Genomic DNA, 23624 nt, shown 5'->3' with positions numbered 1-23624 from the left:
TGTCAGAGTCAGGGCATGTTTCTTTGGGTCTGGGTTCAGGGCTAATGGTGTTTCTTTCTTTGGCTCAGGCCTCAGATCCAGGGTGTGTTTCTTTCACTGTCTCTGGGTTCAGAGTCAGGGTATCAGGGATTGGTTGGTTTCCTGCTCCAGTTGACTCTTTGACCCTACAGGTGATCCTCTGTGTCTGGGAATTTCTGAAAACTTCACATACAGCAAGATAAGCATAGGAGGCTGTTAAACAATACCAGTGGGAGGACGTGCCCTCTGGATTTTAGTTGGATTCAGCCAAGGGATTGATTAAAGAAAGAGACTTTATTCCCTCAGGTTTTGATTTTTTTGGGGTCATCATGTTTTGCCCTTATCGCCTGGCTAAAGGGTACTTACTGCAAGTGTTAGATGCCTATTTCCATGGAGGCATATTTCATTTTAGTAATTGCTTTCTTCCTTTCCTTCTTTAGGTTCCAGGAAAGTAAACTCATTGTTGCCAGTCTTGGGAGGTAGGTATTGCATCACAATTTACCTCCACTGCCCACATCTTTTAGCTTGATCTCTATATTAAAACTTCACAGGCTGGTGAGATGGCTCAGCAGGTAAAGTCACTTACATTGAAAGCCTGGCATACTACATTCCATCTCTCAAACCCACAAAAATGAAGGAGGTGACCCAGTGTACCAAGCTTTCCATTGTCTACATCATATGTGCCATGGTACACATATGCCCCTTCCATGTCATGTGCACACACATATCCACCATAATAAAGATAAATACAAGAACTCCCAAAGGAGCCAATTGGAGTTCCATCTTGTTTCTAGCAGGACTTTGTTAGAAATAGTCACCATAGGTTAATTTAGAACAACTTTAGGTAAAGGGGCAGACTCTGCATTTTATTCATGCAAATGAAAGTACTGAGACCAAGTAGAAAGTCCTGGCATTTTGGTAAGAGCCACCCGGAAATGAACTTGGAAGATATGAAGGGAAAGAAAGGAGGCACACACAAGATGTTTGAGGTGGAACTGTCATGACTTGATACAGCCCCCACAACCACTGCTATCAAACCTCAGCAACCAGGAACTAGATATCTCAGGTCACTTTCCAGTACCACAACAGAATACGTGAAATGGGTAAAATGAAAGAATTTTATTTTGCTCATGATTTGTGAGGTCACAGGTTTCAAGGTCATAGTGGCAGCTTCTGGTGAGAGATTTTACTGTGTCCTTACATGGTAGAAGGTTGAAGGGCAAATAAATGCACAGAAATGTGATAAAACAAGAGGCAGCCTTGCTTTGTGATGACACAACCTATGAAAACTGACCCGGTATTTGAAAGCAGAGCCAGTCTGTTTATGAGGGTGCCCCAGATACTTCCTCCAATGTCGCAATGGGCACCAACTCGTCAATTCTGGTTGATGTACCATAGTATACGGCTAGGGAAAACTCTTCCTTGTAGTTTGTCTTGCAGCAACTTAGGAAAAAGTGAAGATTTATAGAAAAGTATAAGAGAGGCAAGTAGGAGAGATGCCCCCCAAACTTTGAAGGAACGTGACAGAGTGGCAGTCTCAGGGGACTTGGGAAGAGTCCGAGTTTTCAGTGGTTTTATGGTCCTGTCCCACTGGGTCAGGATGGCATTTCTGGCTCCATCCCATTTCCCAGGGCCCATTAGGCGGTATTGGTAAGGGGAACATGGTCCAAAATAAACTTCCCAGGCTAGTCTTGGATCCGTGAGGAACAGAAGTGGGATGTTGGGTTTTGAGCCTATGCACTGAGCGATCTCATCCATGTAGGAAATGAAGTTGATTTTGTCTTCACTAGTATCTTTAATCACACCCCTATGGGCAAAACAGAGAAGCAATATTCATCAACCAAGCCCTGGTCTACATATCTTGAGTTATAAGATTTACTCCTCACTCTACCATTTTGTTACTGCTATATTAGATCAAACTTTATTTTGGGAATGCTTTTCTATGAAAAAGAGTGAGCGAGGGGGCATTTATTTAGCAAATATATTGGCTAGGGCAAATTTGTTATAGAAAGTAGAAAAGAAAGCTTGGGGAGTTTGAGCATGACATGAGACTTAAGTCATGTCTGTCCAAACAAGATGTTGTCAATGAATGAACAGGATAAGAAAGCATTTTATATATAGACCAGGAAAGGAATAGTCCTAGCTACTGTGGGGGCTGAGGGATGAGGATTATTTGTGTTGAGGAGCTGAAGCCCAACCTAGAAAATATCACAAAAAAATGTTCATATACAGACAGCACAATTCTATGATGATATTTTAAATTCCGGGCCAGGATGAGGCCATCTGGGAGTGAGATTGAATTTTGGTGCTCATCCAGTTTAAGGAGTGTGGAAGATGAGACAAGCAAATCTTGCAAGGTTAGGAGTAAATGCGTACAGACTGGATTTCCTGTGAAAGGGAGACAGATAGACAGGGTCCGAGGCACGAGCCACGGGTAGTTGCACAGAACTTACTAATGTTTTCCCACAACGAGCTCTACCCTTCTTCATACCTTTTAATGAGCTGCTCCTTTTTCCTGGCTTCGGCCATCAGTTTCTGGGATGGAGGGATGTTACAGAGCCCTGTGAGCAAGACCAGAAGCAACAGGAAAGACATTAGCTTTTCTTCTTCATAAGTTCTGCATCCTCTCATTTCTGGCCTCTCTCTGCTTCTGCCTTGGAGGTTGGTGTGGAACTACACTTTACAGGGAACTTCCTGGAGGTTAAATCCCATTAACTAGGTGCCTTCATCGCCTGGTTCTCAGAGGAGTGTTGGGGGACCACCCAGTTCTCAGCTGTGCACCTGCACCAGACATCACTTCTGCTCCTGCAGTTGTTGGAGCTCTTCTCTACCCACTGCCACGCTCCTGCTTCTCCCTCTCAACACAACCTATATCACATCGTGTACCACGCCTGTGTGGTTCTTGTGTATGTGTGTGTGTGTGTTCAAGACATTTGTTGTTTAAAGGGACACATTGAGAGCCCCACTTTCTTAACCCTGCCAGGTCAAATGTGTTAGAAGAGGTAGTTTTCTTATTGGGAAGTCTCCTGTGTGGGCAGTGCTCAGCCTCAGAGGAGCTTTCTCTGGCGTGCTGTGAGGACCATCTCTGTTGTAATGTGATCCGGGAATTTAGGGTAACTAGGAAGCAGAGTGCTCGTGAGAGTGCTCCAAGAGGACCGGAGTCTCGCGACCTTGGTTTCTTCAAGGCATGGAATTGTTCTGTAATGTGTTTTCATGCTCTTCCCAGGTGTAGCGGATAGGGGTGAGCCTGCTTCAGATTATCCATTGTTGCTTCAATCAGTGTTTAAATAATCCTTTATATGCTCCATGGGAAAGAAGTTTGGTTTTCTTTTTCTCTTTTTTCTTTTTCTTTTTCTGCCACCTATGGCTGGTCCTTGTGATTGTTTACAGCTTGAACTCGTGAGAACTTATTCATATGACTTGTCTGTCATTTGCACGCTCTCTCTCTGTCTTGGTTTTTGAAACATGGTTTCTCTGAGTAGCTTTGGCTGTTTTGGAACTTACTGTTTAGACCAGACCAGCCTGAAACTCTGATATCTGCCTAACTCTGCCTTCTTAGTTCTGGGATTAAAGGCTTGTGCCACTACCACCAGGCACATGTGACCTTTCTTAACCCTCTGAGTATAACCTTTCTGAGGATTTGATTAGAGCTGGCACGAGACATTAGTCTGCCTTATGTATTGGCTCCATCCTCCCAGATGTCATCACTTCTAGAGAGGTGATAAGCCTCCTTCTCAGGACAGTTGCAGACCTTGAACCCTGCCCCTGCTCATCTTAATTTTAGTCTATTCTCACGGACTCTGACCTTTCTCTCTCTAGCAGCCCAGATCCCAGCATCTAAAATCTTATTCTGGGGGCTGGAGAGATGGCTCAGAGGTTAAGAACACTGGCTGCTCTTCCAGAGGTCCTGAGCTTAATTCCCAGCAACAACATGGTGGCTCACAACCATCTGTAATGAGATCTGGTGCCCTCTTCTGGTGTGCAGGCATACACGTAGGCAGAATGTTGTATACATAATGAATAAATAAATCTTTATAAAATCTCATTCTGTCCCTTTGTTTTTTTTTTTTTTGGAACTCTAACCTAGCCTACTTTATGTAAGGAACTTTACCCTTAGCTATTCCCTCCCACTCCAGCTTTCCTTACTGACCTCAGACTACTTGTGACCTTGGTAATCCACCCTGTCCATCATCCTATTCTGGCCAGTCCGGCCCTGACTGGTAAAAACTGGCAACCCTAAGGTGTGTTGCGTTATCCTCAGAGTAAGGTCTGACGCATATCTGTGCTGGGTTTTCTGCCAGGGTTTTATTGTCTTGTCAAAAACGAACAAGAATGTCTGCTGAGCTGCCTTTTAAAAGCTCTCTGGTGGACTGTGCAATTATTTACGTGGTATGAACCAATCCAGTTGTGTCTAGCCAACTGTATCATTTGAATAAATATTTTACAGTTCATTGTGCATCAACAACACTAGGTACTAAAGGATCTTCTGTGCTTTTACAGTTTTTGGATAGTGCCGTGAAAGCACTTTAATATTCTTTTAAAACAATACAAATTTTTGATAATTTAATGAAGGCTTGTGATTCCTTTTCTGCAATATAAGGATCTCATAAGCTTGTCTTATCCTCTCCTTCCATTCAAATAGGATTTTTGTAGTCAGGCCTTGTGGTGCAGGCCTGTGATTTGAGTTGCTCAAAGTCTGAGGCAGGAGGTTCACAAGTCAAGGCAGCTTGAAAATTTTAGTAAAAGCCTGTGCCAATAAATAAATAAATAAATAAATAAATAAATAAATAAATAAAAGCTGAGAATGAAGCCCAGTGGTAGATTGTTTGCTGGGCACATGCAAGGCTCTGTGTTCAGCTCCAGCACTACAAAACACATATTAAACAGAGCCACCTACAGAGTCAAATAATTAATACAAATTGAATATTTATTTATTTAAGAGAGCACAGACTGCTATAAAAATACTTGTTATTTTATGTGTATGAGATTCTGCCTATATGTATGTGCTGGATCGCTTGAAATTGGTCATAATTTTCCATATAGGTATTGGGAACTGAACCTGCATTTTTTTTTTTTGCAAGAACATTCAGTTTTCTTAGCCTCTGAGTTAATGCTTCAACCCTAAGCATGGGTTTTCAATGCAGGTTGATGTCTATTGCAATTACAGTGTGACATTACTTGTGCTTGTTTTTGTTTATTAAGGTTATCTGTTCGGTCCCAATGTGAATGCTGTTTATATTAAAAAACAACACAGCTAGAGTTCTTTAAAATGCTTGCCAACATAACTGGTGTGGTAAGATGCCAATAGTAAGAGATACAGTTATCGCCTAGTGAACTTTCAAGGCCCGTCAAGTACTCTGCTAATTGCTTTAAAAAAAAGTACCCATTTAAAAAATCCTTAAAAAAATACTACATAGATGAAAGACCTGAGCTCTTGAGAGATCTTTACGAAGCTAATAAGTTTCAATCTGGGACTGGACCCCACAAGCTGCATCTCCATGATTTTTAGCTTCTTGGAGCAATAACAGACAAGGAGTAATGCCCAGGATCAAATTTTTATAAGCATGTGTGAACAGTTATGAGACAAGATAGACAGACAGGGAAAATGATGTTGGCATGGAATTTGGTTGAAGCCTTTCACCAGATCAGAATCAAGAATTCCCGCACAGCTGACTGAGAAGCCAAGGACAATGGCACTGGGTTTTGATCCTATTGAATGTACTGGCTTTGTGGGAGCCTCGTCTGTTTGGATGCTCACCTTACTAGACCTGGATGGAGGTAGGAGGACCTTGGACTTCCCACAGGGCAGGGAACCCTGACTGCTCTTTGGACTGGAGAGAGAGGGGAAGGGGGATGGGAGAGGAGGAGGGTGAGGGGAGGAGGTGGAAATTTTAAGTAAAAATAAATAAATAAGAATTCCCGCACAATTAACAATTGCTGTGAAGGTTACTTTTCTGAAAAGCCAGATGTGTGTACTTTACTTTGTTCCCAAGAGCCTTGTTTGATAAACTCCAGGCCTGCTTCATACTGGCTTGTCCTGAAGTTCTTTCTGTGGTGAAGCCAAGGATCTTTCGATCCTTGCTTGGAGGACTTTGGGACTGAGAACAGCTTAGGCTACAGGTTGCAGCTTGGGGCAGCGTCTCTGCTCTACCCCACCTGATAGCCACTCTCTTGAGACCTCGAATTTCATCTCAGGATGTATTATTTCAATGTCATTCTTTGGAAGCAATATAATATTTTGCTTTTAGTGCCAAAAGGCAAGACTGAACTAGAGTAGAATGGGATCTTCAAACTTCAGTTAATCTAAAACATTTGATCAGCTCTGTTGTGTAACTTCTTTCCATCCTCAGAGTCAGCATAGCTTACCTTCAGTCAGATGGAATGACAAACACATCACATATAATGTCACACTAATATATGATTAATTGCTCATTAGTTAGCTTCTAGTATTTTATATTACTTTAGCTCATGTCTGTTTGACCAGGTAAATGGCAGGACAGTAACTTTAAGATTCAGTTGATGCATTTGTGTTTAATAGAGCAAACATACCTTTGAATACTCTTGTAGCCCACCGTGCCTGGAGCTCTGTGCCAGCTAAGATAGACCCCGTAAGGCTGATCAAGCCGATAATGGCTAATGTTGTTCTCTCCAAATTTGGGGGAAAGACTCGCTTGTATAGTATGATCCTCTTTGTACAAAGGCTTTTGAGAGGTTCTTCAAAAAAGGGAAAAGAAAATTCATATCCTGTACTGAAGATCACTGCATCAATGCTGACTTCTGTTGTCCCATCTTCAAAGATGATAGAGGATTCTGTAAAATCCTTGATGCCAGTTTTCATGGTGACTTTCCCACAGAGGATGCAGCTTGGTAGCTCATCATTCACGACAAATTTTGCTTCTTTCCTTTGAATGAGGAAAAACATATTCACTATAGTTACCTACAAGGGACCTTAGCAAATGATTTCTTCAGTCAGTTTTAAATTATCTGCCAAGTCAAGGAAGTGAGTTGACCAGTGTCTAGTTTGAAGTTGGCAATCTGATAAACAATAACTGTGTTTATAAAACATGCTGTTTCCTTGCTCTTTGTAGAAGGCATGTGGAAAATGACTCCCTCATAACTCAATTTGCCATTCCATTTTTAAAAATTACACACACACACACCAAACATGCATATATGCTGAGAGAGAGAGAGAGAGAGAGAGAGAGAGAGAGAGAGAGAGAACTTGCAGGAATTGGGTTCTTTTTCCTATGTGTTCTTGGTACTGGACCTGGGTTTTCAGGTTTGACAGCAGGCAACTTTACCCCCAGGCAGTGAACCAGCACTTTCTTTTAACTGGATTCACTGGAATACACTTCTAGAGCAGTGCTTTTGTTTCTTTTTCTTCCATTTTTTTCCTTTTCCACTTAGAAGATTGAACAAGGGCCTCACATATGCCAGGCAAGTGGTTTACCACTGAGCTATACCCATAGCACAGAAACACTTAAAGTATAAAGATAGAATATACAACTAAAGATTTGATGATCAGCTTGGGGTTCCATATCACCCAGGCCCCCAAATGTTATATTAGGTCAAGAGGAAATCAGTAGGAAACTATTTGTGTAAAATAAAAACATTTAACCTATTTACACGAATGGCTACTTTTGTTATTATACAATCACATCAGACACATGGTCTTTATAAAACTGACAGAGATCACACTGTCATCGGTGACTTACTTTCCTTATATTTTAAAATAGATGTTGCTGAAGAATATTTGACTTAGGCATATATTATAATCACATTTAATGACATCACATGAATTCATAGTTTTTTTCTTCCCAATATATAATTCTACAGATTAGTATATTAAGAAATATTATTTCAGGAAATCCCGCTTTCAGGAATTATTTCATGAATTTCCACCTCTAACCACAGTCAGACCAGACATTTATCCTCACACACAGCGAGAGTCAACAGTCTGTGGTCACTGATGCTGAGCACACTGAATTTCTGGGTGGCAGCAGTTTCAAGAAGCCCCAAAGCCAAATCAAATTTCCTTTCAGGTTGGAAATGAAATTTTAATCCTTACTTTTATTCTCACATTGTGACTTTACTATTTATTGTTGTTACTAAACAGAGAATATGCCTGTTTCAAGAACTGCTGTGGAGCTTTATGGGCAATGTCCCAGGGAAATAAGCTCGTAGCAGGAGGAATTAAGACAGTGCCGTTTAAGGCAGTGTAGTTATGGAACATGTAAAGATCTGGATAATACAGAATGAGGAATGCTGATTTAAACTCCCCATCAAAATCCCAATGAGACTGACAATGAGATGCTCACTCACTCCAGTTAGAATGGATATTGTTTTTCTGAAAACACGTGGGTGAATATATGGATAAAGAGGAATACTTGTGCTTTTGATGGGAGTGTAGACTGTGTTCCCTCCAAAACAGAAAAGAGCCTAGAGAGGTTCCAACACCACCAATAACAAAACTAACCAAAAAACAACAAATAAAAAAAAAAAAACCAAGACTACATAGCATCTGTCTATCTCACTTCTGGGTATAAATCCAAAAGTAATAAAACCATCATTCCAAAGAGAGGCCTGCATGCCTGTTTTAACTGTGGCGTTATTCACAATAGCTAAGGTATAGTCAGCCTCAATAATCACCAACAAATGCATGAATAAAAGTGTCACACCACACACACACACACACACACACAAGTGTTTTCAGCCTAAAGAAAAGTAAATTCTTCCAGCTCAGAAAAAGTGAGAGACGTGAAGAGTATGTTACATGAAGTACATAAAACAAAAAGGTAACTTGTTGCACTTTCATTCCCATATGTGGAAGCTAAAATCAGAATAGTGGCTACTAGAGGTGGGGAAGATATCAGAAGAAGGATGGAGGAAAAATAGGAGGTCAGCTTTGAATAGCAGATGCTCTATGCATGTATGGAACGCCACTGACATGTGAACTTTGCATATATTAGTAAAAATGGTGAAAACAAAACGAAGGTTTCCCATGAAATAAAAACTTAAGTACCCTTTTGCAATGCTTAATCCATAATTCTCATGGTTAAGTTGCTTCTGTGTACGCCAGTTTATAAAACATGAAGGCAGAACGCGTGCAATAAAATTATTACATCTTCTTGTGAGCATCATATTGAAAGGGTAGCCACCACCTGAAGAACGACTTAGAACCCAGGCACCACTTCTAGTGCTGAGAAACACCTGGGAAGAAGAGCAAGAAGGATAAACACATATCAAACACCTCAAAGTACTTTTTCCTTGATATGTTTCAAATTATATTCTGGTTTTCCAACACAGGTGACCATATGACCATATTTTATTCTTGTTATTATTACCCTAAAACACATCACTTGATTTATAGTATCTTCATTATATTATTTATAGAATTATGAAAATAGTTGTAATATTTGTAGGTACCATATGTTGTCTGGCTATGTGTGTTTGTGGTCTACATGGGCGCAGATATGTGTGAGTGTGTATGTACATATGTGCGGAGACCAGAGGTGAGCTTCTGGTGCCATGTCTCAGGTTTGTTTTTTGAGTCAAGATCTTTCACTTGCACCTGGGGCTCAAATATCAGCTGAGGCTGTCTGTCCAGTGAGCCCCAGGAATCTGCTTCCCCAGAAGTACACACAGGCTGGCTTTTTGTGGGGTCCCTGAGGATGCAACTCTGATCCTGATGTTTTTGTGGCAAGCGTTTATTTGTGTGACTAGGCTAGCTCTCCAGGCTCTGATCTGGAAACTTTTTTTAAACATATGAATAATAGAGAATTAAAAGGTTTAGAAAACCAATTGTATCCAATTTAAACATAAACCTATTCTTTGAGATCTAATAGTTTTCCTATAATACATGCATGTGTAATAGATCTCTAACTTGTGAGTTGTTCAGTATTTCTAAAATCATCTCACATACTTAAAAATTAAAGATTGTTTTTATATTAAAACAAAGAACAGATCTTATTTCTAGTAGATGAGTTGGAATTTGTTGTAGTCTGAATGTAATTGGCCCCCATATGCCACAGGGAGTGGCACTATTAGGAGGCATGGCCTTGTTGGAGTGGGTTTGACCTTGTTGTAGGAAGTGTGCAACCTTGAGTGTGGGCAGACTTTGAAGTCTCCTACGCCCAGACTATACCCAATGTGTACACAGGCTCCTTCTGTTTTTTGTGGATCAAGATGCAGAACTCTTAGCTCCTTCTCTAGCACCATGTCTGCCAGCATGCTTCCATGTCCCCCATAATAATAAACTAAACCTTTTAATCTGTAAGCCATTCCAATTAAGTGTTTTCCTTCATAAGAGTTGCTGGGTTACCTAGCTTCTCTGGAGCTGTGGATTGTAGTCTGGTTATCCTTTAGTTTACATCTGTTATCCACTTATGAGTGAGTACCTACCATGTTTGTCTAGGTAACAAGGAAGATCCTAGAGGGATGCATGAATCTCCCTGGGAAGGGAAAATAGATGAGATCTCCTGGGTAAACTAAGGGTAGGGGACAGTAAAGGGGAGAGGATGGGGGATGAGAACATGAGGGAATGGGATAATTGAGTTGGGGGAGGGATTGAATGGGAGAAAAATGAAAGAGATATCTTCATAGAAGGAGTCATTATGAGGTTGGGAGGAACCTGGCACTAGGGAAATCCTCAGAAATCCACAGGAATGACCCCAGCTAAGACTCTAAGCAATAGTGTAGAGAGTGCTTGAACAGGCCTTCCCTGAGTCTGGCTTCTCCCTGGCAATCCCAGAACTAGCAGAAATGGTACGTCCACCATTTTAAAATTGGAAAGAGGAGGAGCCAACATCCAGAGTAGAGGCAATCAAGCTGTTTACCATTTTAAAAGCTCTTTAAGGCAGTAGAGAATTACAAACAATGCAAAAGGACAGATTCAGACATAAAAGACCTCTAAATGGGTCACAATGTTGAATAAATGTATGGAGGCTTGAAGGATAAAAGATAAAGTATATGGAGATTTATAAAATAAAGTTAATGCAAAAAAGGGTAAAGTCTTTAAAGAGACAGAGTCCATTTTTTATGGTGGTATGCCTTGCTCAGCCTTGATGCAGGGGGGAGGGTCTTGGTCCTATCTCAATGTGCCAGGCTTTGTTAACTGCCCATGGGGGAGGCCTTACCCTTTGGGAGGAGTGGATAGGGGTGAATTGGGGGTGGAGGTGGGGGCTGAGTAGAATGAGAGAGGTGAAAGGGGGAAATGTGGTTGGTATGTAAAATGAATAAAAATTAAAAAAGAAAATTGAATCAACATTTCTAGCTTGTATATGCATTAAACATATAATAAATACATTTAAAATATTTTTAAAAAAGAGTTGCTGTGGTCATGGTGTCTCTTCACAGAAATAGAAACCCTAATACAGAAACATTTGCCAAACAACCTTACCATTGAGTTCTAACATGGGGTTTTGATAGAATTACAGAGGGTTCATGTAAAAGAAAGATGACTAGGTGTTGGTTGCCTGTAATCCCAGTGTTTGGGATTCTGAAGTAAGAAATTAATTAAGACTTGATAAGGTTGCATAGTGAGATCCTATTTCAATAAAGAAAAGTGAGCAACAGTTGTGGGGAGATGGACAGAGAGTGGGTGTGCAGGATGCAGAGATGAAGACAAGGAGACAGAGAGGGAGGAAGTGAGGGAAAGAGGGAGAAAGGATATGAGTGAGAGCTTCGTTTGAGTGAAACCGCTTGCCTAGTTGATCTTATTCATTGCACACCACCCAGGGCTAGGCATTCCCAGGGTTTTTCTGCAGTCCATTGAACAAAGTCAGTTTCTGTAAAGTGTGTCTCCTGACATGGCAGACCAAGAGTGGCTTTGGGTATGCCTCATTTCCCTAATGCCAGCAGAATTTACCAGTAGGAAAGTGTTTATGGTCTTGATAACTTCTCTGAGCCACTGTTCATGCTCATAAGGGCACAGACACTGATTTAGAAATAGTGTACCTGGGCTGCTATTCTACTGAGCTCCACTGCGATGTCTGCTCCAGAGTTCCCAAGACCAACCACCACGATGCGCTTGTCCTGAAAGGCATCCGGAATCTTGTACTCTTGGCTGTGTAGGATCTGTCCTTTAAACTTATGGATCCCTGAGGCAAGGAAGGATGAAATTACCTGAAATATTTCAGCTATAATTGTGCAGTACACAATGATAGGGAAATCCTAGAGACAGACACATGTTGCTTGTATCACTATTCAAGGAAGAAGACATGTGAAGAACAAGTCTTTTAGGAATTTGGTGAACTCAAATAGATCTGTTACAACCTGCCTTGCTAAAAATACTGATAACTTCTGGAGAGAGGACTTAAGATGGGTAAAGGCGCTTGTTGATAAGTCTGACAACCTGAGTTGTATTTCCAGCAACCAAATGGTGGAAGAAGAGAACACACTTTTACAGATTGTCCTCTGGATCTCTTTGGACACTGTGGTGTGAACACTGTGAATATACATGAATATAATAAAGGTTGTGCAAAATAAGCCCATAGGTAATATAATATCAAATGGGGAGAAGGTTGAAAGCATCCCTTATGTCTGGGGCAGAGCACAGGTACCTGTGATGATTACTTTTTAGTGTGCTACTGGAATCCCTAGCTAGAGCGATAAAGGAAGAGAAAGGAGAAGAGCATTCAGTTCGGAAAGAAGGATGTTTTCGTTGTTGGCACAGAAGATGATTTTATATACAGAAAATGCCATAGATCCCTCCAAAACTATCATAAGATTCATTAATTAAGCAAAACTGTAGGATACTAAACCAACATACAAAAATCAGTATTATTGCTGTATATTAATGGAAAAATATCTGATAGAGAAATGAATAAAATAATTCCCTTTATAATAGCTACAACAAAATAGCCTGGAATAAATTGTTTAAAAAGGCAACATATAAAAATATTGATGAAGAGTCATTGGAGGGTGCAGTGCGTTAGGGGACAAGGCATCAAACCTGATGATCCGTCTGAATTCAATCCCTGAGTTCAAACTGAGACAGCATTTAAATATTGCATCTTGAGAAATTAAAGGTTGAATTCTCACTCGATTCCTATACATATTTTTAATAGAATAATCCATTTATTTGTGATTGATTTTTTAAATAATATTTCCAAGAGATGGCTTACTGAGTAACAGTGCTTGTTATGTAGCCATGACGACCTGAGTTTGGATTCTAGCGTTCGTGTAGAAAGATGAATGTGGCCTCACTCATGCCTGGAACCCAGGTACTGTTAGAGGTGAAGACAGGATGCTTTCTGGGGTTTGCTGGTTTTCAGCCCAGCAGAAGGGTCAGCAAGAGACGCTATCTCAAAGGAATAAGGTGGCAAGTTACAGAGCAGAAGACCCAACATCTTCCTTTCACCTCTGTGAATCTTCACACAGGCACCTATACACACGTGTGTACACCACACTACAAATACTGTGATCACATACACATATAAAAATAACAGAAGAAAAGAAAACTTTACTTACTAATATCTTCCAGGGTCAGAAAGAAAACACAGACTAGGAGCAGTTTTATTACATTTCAGTAATCCTCACTTCCCTAATTTTTATTGATCACATCTGAATTTGAGTAGCTGTCAGCTTTTAAGATAACTGATTAGGACCTCAAAGACAAAGGTTTACCAATTATAAAAATGTTACAAAGAATGTGTCCAACTGTTTTCAAACGAGATTTTAAAATACCCTGATCTGAGAGGTGTAATAGGCAATTTTAAAGAGTAAATTTATTCATTTAAATTGATTTATGGTTTGTTTTTTTTAAAAAGCTACCTGTCCAGCTACTGCACTCTCTTACTTCAAGGTTTTGAATCATAGACAAGCCCTGATTCAAATGACCTCTCCAAATTTAAAGCTTCTTAAAAATGATAGATCTGATATTTTATGATTTAGTTGATCACTGTATTGAAGTGGACATGTATGATAAGGCTTCAATCACAGTATTTATATTAGTACATAAATAGTAAAACTATACACAAAGTAGGACTTTTTTCCACTCAAAATATTTTTGTGCCTGTAATTCCTAAGTAAATATAAATAAATATGACATTGTCTATAAGCCTGCTTAAGTATTTTTAATTATGAACAAGCCATTTTTCCTCTAAAAGAACCCAAAAGAGTACTGATGGTCTCAGGTAGAACTGACTCACCAGGGAAGGACTCCAGAGGTAAATGGGGGCTCAGGAATTGCCCAGTACAAACCATGACAGCATCAAATACAGCTCTGTGCTGTTTGCCCTCTGTCTCTGTGACAACATCCCACTGGCCGGTTTCAGAGAAGTCTGGACGTTGTGTTACACTGCGCACAGTAGTCTATAAGCAAAAGACAAACACTGTCTTTGACTCTCATACTGTGACTGATATATCAACTCATCTACTATTTTAAGTAGAGTAACTTATGATATAAACAAGGTTTGTAAGTAACAGTTATCTCATTCTTAGATAAATTAAGCATCGTGTATGTTCTCACAGGTGCTCCTAAGTGGATCATGACTTAGACATTGAAAGGATAAAACAGGACTTTTTATTGGTGAGAAGGAAATGAGTCATAGTTGATAATGTGTTGGGGAAAGCCAGGAAAGCAAACTCTCCTCCACCATACTTTCTGTGTTGAGGGTTGTAGTCACTTATTCCCATTGGGTTTCTGAAATAGAATCATTACTTTATTCTCAGGAAAACATTCTAAGTTGTATCCTAAATGCGACTGTGGTAGTTTGAAAAGGAATGGCCCACAGACTTGTGTTTGAATGCTTGGCCCATAGGGAGTGACACTATTAGGAGGTGTGGTCTTCGTGGAGTAGGTGGGGCTTTGTTGGGGGAAGTGTGTCATTGTGGAGGTGGACTTTTATGCTCAAGCTCCGCCCAGTATGGCACATAGTCTCTTGTGGTCTGTGGGTCAAAATGTAGAACTCTCAGCTACATGTCCAGCACCATGTCTGCCTGCATGCCACCATGTCCCCCCATGGTTCACTGTGATGATAACTGACAAATCCTCTGAAACTGTAAGCTAGTCCCAATGGAATGTTTTCCTTTGAAAGAGTTGCCATGGTCATGGTGTCTCTTCATAGTAATAGGAACCCTAAGACAGAGAGTTTGACATTTAGAGGAGAAATTAGGAAATTCAGGATTTTAATGATATGAGTAAGGAAGAGAGAGGAAATTAGCTATCTTATTCCTATCAAGAGAAAAATAAGAGAAAAGTTTATTTGGTCATCTCATTTCCATTAGATTACTGACTAGGCTAGCTTCCATTCACGAACTTTCCATGACCCAAGCCATCTTACCTTAAACTGGATATATTTCAGGAGGTCAAAGTGCTCGGCAAATTCCCTGAGATACTCCCAGAATTTCTTGTGCTCCATGAAATTGGGGTAATCTTCTTGGTATGGGAAGTCACTGTAAGATGACATTTCCTTGCAGACATTTGTCACTAGTGACTTGTAGACTCTAGTCATTCCGTCCTTGGAAGTTTCCTGTAGTGGAGGTATAATTAGCATGCAGGAAAGAAGGAACACATTGGAAGGGAACCTCAGTTGCCTTGATGCTTCCTGGTAGTCCAGATGAAAGGGGTTCAGAGCAATTAGCATCATATTTATAATTTTAAAGAGTTCTAGAAAACTGAGAATTGGATGCCCATGCTGTCACGGTAAGGCGTCCTTATTGGGACTGTAATGAGTAAGTGCAGTATCTTTGCCCCATCACAAACAAAGAAGCTGATGACAGTACAAAATGGTCCTTAAATGATTCCACTGATGGTCAGTCTTGGCTGGTAGCTTCTTCTTCACCTGTCATAGTGACTCCTTCCACTCATTCTGGACATGTCTCTCCTTGCCTTTCTCTAGGGAACTGCTTCACAATTTCCTTCATTACACTCTGTTCATATTTGCAGACTGTATGATTTTCATTGCCATTAAAAATATCAAACATTATAATTTTAGGAACAAAACCCAACCCCCTCATTAGCCTTTCCTCCCTCCCTCCCATCTCAAACATCAGAAAAGATTCAGCATACACTGGCAATCTCTGCTTCCTTTTGTATTCCTTAGCCCATTCCCTGATCTTGATTTCTATCACTCAAAAACAAAACAACAAAAGAATCTACCTTCTAGGCATCAATGAACTTCATATGTTTGAGGTCAACTCCATTTCCCTCTCAAGTTTCTTCTTTCCCTGTCCCTTTCTTCTAGAGGCCTTCTGGAACTCAGGGGTTTGCTGAAGGTAATTAATTGTGGGGCCCACAGCATTGGTGATCTGAATCTTAGAGCCTCTTTCATTGCATTACAAGAACCTCTTTACTGTGTCTGTTCTCTTTCTTGAGTATGTGGAGGGTGGTGAGGGTCCTTGCCTGTTTTGTGCATCATTGTATCCTGGCAGAGCGACATAATAAATACATTGTGAATGAATGATCCCCACATAAGATCCGAACAGTGTCTGGGAGTTGGGGCACTACAACTTTACTCCAACTTCATCCTCACAAGTGTGTAATCCTCTCCTTCTTCACCAAGACTGTCCAGCTTGCAGGATGTGGCACTCTGCAACCTTTAGAATGTACAAGTCCAGAAACCATCCCCAACTATGATGATATTATAACGATAACAGATCCCACTCTTTTTCCAGGCCCTTGACTATGCCTTGCCAATTTCTAAGGTTCCTTACACCTTAGACAACATCTCACACAGGGTTTATCATGGAAACACACACGTATTTAGCATGATTCAGTGAGCTCCTCCTGTTTTGGTCACCAAGTGAGCAGAAGGTGCATGTGACTGGATCATGATTACTGGGCTAGGAGGATGGGAACTACGCACAGCAAACTTCCACAGTCCCCCGAAGTCATCACTTCTCTCAAAGCAGGTGGGCTCCAGGTCTTCATCTAAGCAACACTTGATAGAGGACAGGCCACTCACGCCAGCTCCGATCACTGCGACTTTCTTGACCATGGTTATGTTCTGTGTGGAGGTCAAGGAAAGAAGAGAACGCTTGACAGAGGACTCAACCTATGTAGTGTTAGAAATACTCCTATTTACTCTGGGGGTGAAAGTGGAATCATAGTTTGATCAAACATTACAGGTTCTGGAATTGGGCCATTTTGATTTAAAAAGCGGTCTTAGCTCTATTTAGTTGTGTGACCTTGGAATTGCCGTCACTTTTCTGTGACCTTGCTTTTCTCGTCAAGAGAATGGGGGTGATGGTGAAAATCACTAGAGTTTTTGTGAAGGTTAAATGACTAGTATTTGTTGGAAGGGTTCAATAGTACATGTGTTACTAGCAAGTGCTCAATTAAATCCAGTTTTATTTTTATTACTGAGTGTAGTTAGTACATTTTACCTAGTGGGATTCCTATAGCCTCTCAGTATTAATAGAACCTTTTACTCTCATGTTGCTTTTCCAAATATTCTCCTAGAGAGATGACTCAGTGGTTAAGAATACTGATTCTTCCAGGGACCTCGGTTCTCTTCCCAGCACCCACAGGATGCCTCACTACTGTCTTTAACTCCAGTCCTAGAAGATCTAATGTACTCTTCTGCCTTGGTCGGGAACTTGTCTCACACATTTCACATACATAAATGTTAGAAAAAATGCTCATCTATACAAAATAATAAAATAAACAAGCTTCTAAAAGTAAAATAAAGCTAATTAATCTAAAGAAAATATTTTGAAATACACAAGATACTTCTATGCTTGCTATGTAAAATAAGCTTATAAATTAACAATAAAAAGGGAAATTTGTATGAGGAAAGAATCTATTTTCAATAAAAGGGAAAAATAATAAGACAAAATACCAATTGAACAAATTGACATGGTGGACAATTTATACAAGAAAAGCATAGTGTTAGTCAAGAAGTACATGAAAACCTGTTCGATCATATCAATGATACCAAACCCGAGGTACTATTTTCCAGCTTTCAAATATGAAGTTTGGAGAACGGAGCTGTGTTCCCTAAGTTAATACATGCACTGCAGTACAGCAACTCTGTGCATGCACCACTCATTGTGGTGGAATTTGCCTTGTGGGACCAGGAGCACACGTGTGTACGATGCCCACAGGTCCAGCCAAAGAAACCCAGTGCTCCTTACTGCTGATGTCTGCAATGCTCTGTGAGGCAGTCTACCCACAGGTGAGATTCTGGTGCTTGTGCCAGCGTGGGCATGCTCCTGAGCTGAGGGCTTGAGGTGTCCTGCGATCCTGTCACTGAGGATCTGCTCAGGTTGGAGGCATTTCTCAGGGCTTCCTGTTCCAAACATATTGGTGTTCAACTCTCTGTGAGGTTTGGTATCTCCATACCTGGCTCATTGCATTTCAAATCTCTACTTCTTCCATTTCTACCAAGTTCATTTGGGAGTCTTTTAGTTCAAAGTGAGTTATGGTGAAAAGAGAACGGACCTTAGAAGCAGCAAAACAAAGTTTGAACTTGGCTACTGAAGAAGAATGTACCCATAGGCTCATATAAATGAATGTTCAGTCACCAGGGAGTGGTGCTATTTGAAAAGATTAGAAGGATTAGGAGCAGTGGCATTGTTAAAGGAAGCATGCCGCTGGGGTTTCAAAAGCCCATGCCAAGCCCAGAGTGTCTCTCTCTCTCTGCTTGTGGAACAGGGTATAGTTCTCATCCACTGCCTGTATGCTGCCGTGCTTTCTGCCATGATAATAATAGACTGAAACTCTGAAAGTGTAAGCAAGCCCTCAATTAAATGCTTTCTCTTATAAGAGTTTCCTTGGCCGGGTGGCAGTGGTATGTGCCTTTAATTCCAGCACTCAGGGAGGCAGAGGTTGGCAGATCTCTGTGAGTTCGATGGCAGCCAGTCTACAGAGTAAGTTTCAGGACAGCCAGAGCTACACAGAAATATTCTGTCTTGAAAACCTAAATTAAAAACCAAAAAAGAGTTGCCTTGGTCATATTGTTCACAGCCATAGAACAGTGACAATAGCAGCTGCTGAAAAGTTATTGGACTCACCTCCCAACAACAACAACCAAAACACTCTCAGATAGACTGCTGGTAAAATAAGAAATATACCTATGCTAATGGACTGTGTAAACAATATCATATTATTTACATTAAAAGATCCATCACAAAATATTTACTTGCTGTTCATTCCTTCCTATCTTTCTCCCTCGGAGAGGTAGCTCCTGGAAATATGCAAACATGGCAAACATACCTGTGGATTCTCTTGAGTTGAGAAGAACACCTGGAATGCTTTCCACCAGGAACAAAACGGCCTTCACCAAGAAGAACACTTGAACTGCTCGGCCACTAAGAGAAGATCTGAAGTGGTCAGATCTCCGCTCTGCTCTGTCTTTCAAAGACACAGGAGAAGTGGTTGTTGATTAAATTGGTGAAGGGGAAAGTATGCGAGTAGAATAGACTACAGCAAAGGAATCTGGTCACTGCTGTGCCCTGGGGACACTTCGGTGCAGGCACTGAAGAGACTGAGCTGTGAGTGGAAATCCAAGTGAGAGAGCCTCAGAGATTAGATCTGAGAAATAAAGTCTTAGAGACAATGAAAGCAGCGAACCAGGCTGTGGCGTGAAGGAGAGAGGCAGACATACAGACGGCACATGTGGTAGGTCCTGTTGAGCAGCTGGCCCTGGTAAAAATCCTGACACAATGTCTTTGGCCCAGTCTGGAGTGGACCATGGGATAAAACTGGACCACAGCACCAGTCTTTCTAGTGCTGATTATTAGCTGATCATAGAGACACATCTGTACACTTCAATAGTAGTATTTGAGTACTGTGATCTTCTGATAGGGGTAGCCATTTGAAAATGTATCTGTATCAGTAAGGGAAGGTCATAAGGAAGATGGAGATGGAGAGATCTGAATTCTGCTTCAGTTTCTGCCTCTAAGCAAGTTCGTAACCTTGGCCAAAATTCTTGAAAAGGTACAGTTAAAGTAGTTTTCTCTTTCTATCAAGTTTGGAAGTATCATGTCTGAGACAAAATTACTCATAAAATAAAAACAAATCCACAAGAAAGGAAGGAAGGAAAAGAAAGAGAGGAAGGAAAAAATGAAGAAAGAAAGAAAGAAAGAAAGAAAGAAAGAAAGAAAGAAAGAAAGAAAAAAGCAACACAACCCTCAAACACAGCAAAAACCCAACAAACAGCCAAGGAAAATCCAGAGTCAACAATCAGTTATGAATTCTATCTTGAAGGGCTAAGAAAATGTGCCATCTCTGTCAATTCTAAAAACCCTAGAACATGAGAAATACTTGTATTACTCTCTGGCTGGGAGGCCTGAGTTTCTGAACTTGGACCTTTGTACAACAGTAAAACCCCACCTCATACCTGCCCGACCAGCAAACAGTTCTGAGATGTGGAGAAACATAGGTGACAGCAGATGGCAGAATCGACTAGGGTTTCTAGGGAACCGTCATTTGATGATGAGCTAAGCCAATTTACTGTCACTGTGCTTGCCTGTGTTTTCCTATTTGGGTGTCCAAGGGACATTCACTGCTGTATCATCCCGAGATCAAAACGAATAGAGAGGGATCACTGAAGGACCCATGGCTGTGACTGACACGGGGCCTTCTTGTTGGACGGCCTCCTCCAACTTTGCTCTACTTTCTGTCTCCTCGACATTATTGTGCTAGTCAACAACTCCAGGAGCAAAGCACACTCCTGCAAAAACACACTCTCCCTTCTGCATCTACACAAACAGTTTTTGGAATATTTCCTCTTGAAGGCAAAACAACCCAGGACACTTACCTTGCAAGCATAGAGCAGATTCTAGGATTTAAAGCCAAAACTGGGAAGTCAAAGGTGGTGTTTGTTTTATGACACAAGGAAGAACTTCTATCTCGGAGCCTTGTCTTAAGAAGAGAAAAGAGTGCTGATTTTGATCAAACTCTTACTTCAACACAAAAGCCAGTTGCATCTTCTATCGTGCTGTTGACAACAGCGAGTTGTGTTGAGAGAAACTTTACACTTCCGCAATCTCGGTGGAGGTCTGAGTGACAGCTAAGATTGCAACTTTCAGATTGGAAAGAAAGGAGTCCCGCCCCTTTCCCACACCCTCCTCAGCACAAGAGCTAAAATCCAAGGCACTGAAAGATCATGCTGTTATCATTGCTGCCTTTAGAGGGCGCCAAACTCTCATCCTTTTCAGCAACACCCTAACTTCATTCTCTGTCTTAATTATATATATTTATTTTTGGAGAATTTTTATATGTATTCAATGAAATATGATCATATCCACCCACTACTTCGTGACAACTTCCCTCTCCTCCCAACACAATGGCTTCATTTTTAGTTTGATAACTAGGAACACTTAGTAATACTCCCATATGTGGATGGTATGGGTTCATTGACTGGAGCTTGGGAAACCTCCCAGTGGCTACTTGATTCTCCTCTTAAATCAGCATAGGAGCTATGAAAATAAAAGGAAAGAAATAAAATATGAAGAATAAAATAATCTAGGCCACCACATTCTTCTATGCTTGTTGTTCTTTCTTTTTCTCCGTCCCTTCCTTTCTTCCTTTTATGAGACAGGGCTTTTCTGTGTAACAGCCCTGGCTATCCTGGAACTCACTCTGTAGACCAGGCTGGCCTCAAACTCACAGAGATCTGCCTGCCTCTGCCTCCAGAGTGCAGGGATTAATTCATGGCCACTGGTGTTTTCTAACTCAAGATTTGTGGTTTTTACTTTCAAGGTTCCTGAGTGGGTGTGTACCTCAGATTCTATCAGCAGAGGGGGCTGGTAAAAACTGAGGACATAAAATACTTTCTAGGCATTCACCTGGTCTCAGGAAGAGCAACTGATGAAGGAGCAGTGGTAGTAACACCAAGGAACCAGGTCTTGTTCTTCCTCTCAGTGCTTGGAAGTCACCAGAGTCATGGTGTCCTATCTAGGTTTGTCATTGAAGGATGTTCTCCGCCATGGCTCATTGATCATTTTCTGAACCAGAAGTCAGTTATGCAAACAACTGAAGGAGTAAGGAAGGCAACGTGAATAAAGGTGGACAGATAAGACCCGACTGGGAAGCCCAGTGATCTGCTCAGTTTAACTAAATGCTGTCCTTTGGGAGCAACAGCCCAATACCTCAAGGCTCTAGACTCATTTCTTTCTCATGTTTGAGACAGGGTTTCTCTATGTGCTCTGTCTTTTTAACCTTTCAAATTTGCTATCCTTGTGTGTGAACTTCCCCAGAGCTGAGATTATAATTACCCGCCCCCATCTGTGGCGTTTTAGCAGCAGGATCTAGCTGTACACCCCTCTGTGGTTTCTGTGAGCAAGCACCACTTATTATCACAGGGGGATTTGCCTTGTGAAACCAGGGGAGCATGCGTGTATTATGCCCATGGGCCCAGCAAGACAAACCTAGTGTGTGCATTCCTCATTCTGATATCTGTATCGCCCTGAGAAGCAAAGTGTGCCTACAGGTCCACCTCTGTCTTGGGAGCCAGCGCAGGTGTGCTCCTTAGCTCAGGTGTCCTGTGATCCTGTCACTGAGGCTCTCCTTTACCCTCTGCTCATGCTTGCTGTTGCACCATTAGGTGGGCTTGGGGATTGTGTCCCTGTGGCTTTGCAGCTTGCCTCACAATGTGGTCAGAAGCACCAGGTACAGACACAAAATGGGTTTACTGAGTGAGTGGAGCAAGGAGAGGTTCTGAGTCCTCAGATCTCCCAGACTCCAGGGGTTGTAGTGAAGGATTTCTCAGGCCTTCTGGTTCCACACTCACTGGTGCTCAGCCTGCTGTGAGGCTGGTGCGGTGGTGGGCCCAGGGGAGGTGGACTTCTGGCTCATTATGTTTTTCTAAGTCTGTAGCTTTTCCATTTCAACTGAGTTTATTTGAGAGTCTATCAGTTTAGAGTGAGCTAAGGTGAAAGAAGAATACACCTCAGAAGTAGAACACAGGGTTTAAACTTTAATACTGACTAATCTTTGGACCCAAAGAAAATTAGAAAACCACTCTGAGATGTAGTATTTGCCTAAAGGGGGGAAAAACCCAAAGCTGAGACTGATGATACAGAACCCTTGTCCCTGTACACATTGTCTGAAGTTAAAGGACTGTAGTGCATTTGAGACCAGTTTTGATTACATTGCTAGTACCAAGCCAGACACAGCTACAAAACAAGACTCTGCCTCCTAAATCCCAATGAAAAACAAAACAGGAAAAGAGAAAAAACCCCACATCAAAGGATTATGTATTAAACAAAGCGGTAAGCACAAGAATAGCTACTTGTCCATTCGCTTCCTTGCCACCTCCTGCCCTTCCTCCTCTCTAGAGTTATGTTTACCATGGAATGGGAAAACAAGCAGGCACTTCCAACCATAGACTCCCTGGAGTTGAGGAGAAGGCATGGATCGCTCCTGTGCTAGCTGGTTGTGTGTGTCAACTTAACCCAAACTAGAGCCATCAGCGAGGGAGGAGCCTCAGTTGAGGAGATGCCTCTAAGAGATCCAGCTGTAAGGCATTTTCTCAATTAGTGACCAATGTGGGAGGGTACAGCCCATGGTGAGTGGTGCCATCCCTGGGCTGGTGGTTCTGGGTTTTATAAGAAGGTAGGTTAAGCAAGTCAGAAGAAGCAAGCCAGCAAGCAGCTCCCCTTCAGGCCTTTGCATCAGTGCCTAACCTTAACTCTAATTCCCTGGCTGTTCTGGAACT

General features: G+C 41.4%; 1 protein-coding gene across 2 annotated transcripts; it reads right to left on the bottom strand.

Moving 5' to 3' along the window:
* Nucleotides 1-1150: 1150 nt before the first annotated feature.
* On the bottom strand, nt 1151-20944 carry LOC130874605 (dimethylaniline monooxygenase [N-oxide-forming] 4-like). Of its 2 annotated transcripts, none has more exons than XM_057769995.1 (10): nt 20724-20944; nt 19178-19315; nt 16827-16967; nt 15303-15491; nt 14169-14331; nt 11974-12116; nt 9041-9228; nt 6568-6920; nt 2510-2579; nt 1151-1825 (listed from the first exon to the last, which is right to left on the bottom strand). In XM_057769995.1, exons 3-10 carry the CDS (start codon nt 16956-16958, stop codon nt 1393-1395), a joined length of 1671 nt encoding a protein of 556 aa, XP_057625978.1. In that variant the 5' UTR covers nt 16959-16967; nt 19178-19315; nt 20724-20944; the 3' UTR covers nt 1151-1392. The 2 variants fall into 2 exon arrangements, with proteins under 2 accessions (XP_057625978.1, XP_057625979.1); XM_057769996.1 differs by having other exon boundaries at nt 19178-19311.
* Nucleotides 20945-23624: the final 2680 nt, after the last annotated feature.

Source organism: Chionomys nivalis, chromosome 5 (assembly GCF_950005125.1).
Source record: "Chionomys nivalis chromosome 5, mChiNiv1.1, whole genome shotgun sequence".
NCBI lineage: Eukaryota > Metazoa > Chordata > Mammalia > Rodentia > Cricetidae > Chionomys > Chionomys nivalis.
This window is presented reverse-complemented; position numbering and strand designations above follow the sequence as displayed.

Coding starts and splice junctions, on each gene's coding strand:
- LOC130874605 (XM_057769995.1), bottom strand. CDS start 16,958: ATGGTCAAGAAAGTCGCAGTGATCGGAGCTGGCGTGAGTGGCCTGTCC. Junction 6,921..9,040: donor GGATTAAGCATTGCAAAAGG/GTACTTAAGTTT, acceptor CCTCATTCAAAG/GAAAGAAGCAAAATTTGTCG. Junction 2,580..6,567: donor GGCTACAAGAGTATTCAAAG/GTATGTTTGCTC, acceptor TCTTGCTCACAG/GGCTCTGTAACATCCCTCCA.